The sequence below is a fragment of the Nestor notabilis genome, unplaced genomic scaffold (genome assembly GCF_000696875.1).
Source record: "Nestor notabilis isolate BGI_N333 unplaced genomic scaffold, ASM69687v1 scaffold18698, whole genome shotgun sequence".
Lineage (NCBI taxonomy): Eukaryota > Metazoa > Chordata > Aves > Psittaciformes > Psittacidae > Nestor > Nestor notabilis.
Window position 1 is genome coordinate 13,964 of NW_009940839.1, and position 215 is coordinate 14,178.

The 215-nt window shown below is 57.7% G+C and overlaps 1 protein-coding gene across 1 annotated transcript in view; it reads right to left on the reverse strand.

Annotated features, from left to right (window-relative positions):
- Positions 1-215, reverse strand: part of LOC104410435 (collagen alpha-2(XI) chain-like) — a gene marked incomplete at its 5' end in the record, with an annotated part of 11,928 nt that overhangs the window by 9,950 nt on the left and 1,763 nt on the right. The window contains 1 exon segment of the mRNA XM_010020586.1: positions 49-170. Within this exon segment, the coding sequence (XP_010018888.1) occupies positions 49-170 (122 nt within the window).

The window sequence follows — 215 nt, forward strand, 5'->3', positions numbered from 1 at the left end:
ATAGGGGGTGAAAGATGATCCAAGGCAGAGGGGGGGTGGGAATTCTATGTTGTTCCCACTTTGGGAATCACTCACCCTGTCTCCATCCTCACCGGGGGGGCCCGGCATTCCCTGCGATCCCGCCTCACCCTATGGCATTCCAAAGCAAACAGGGCTTGAGGGCAACCAATGGGGATGATGATGATGATGATGGAAAGGGCTGGGGTGGGCTGGGG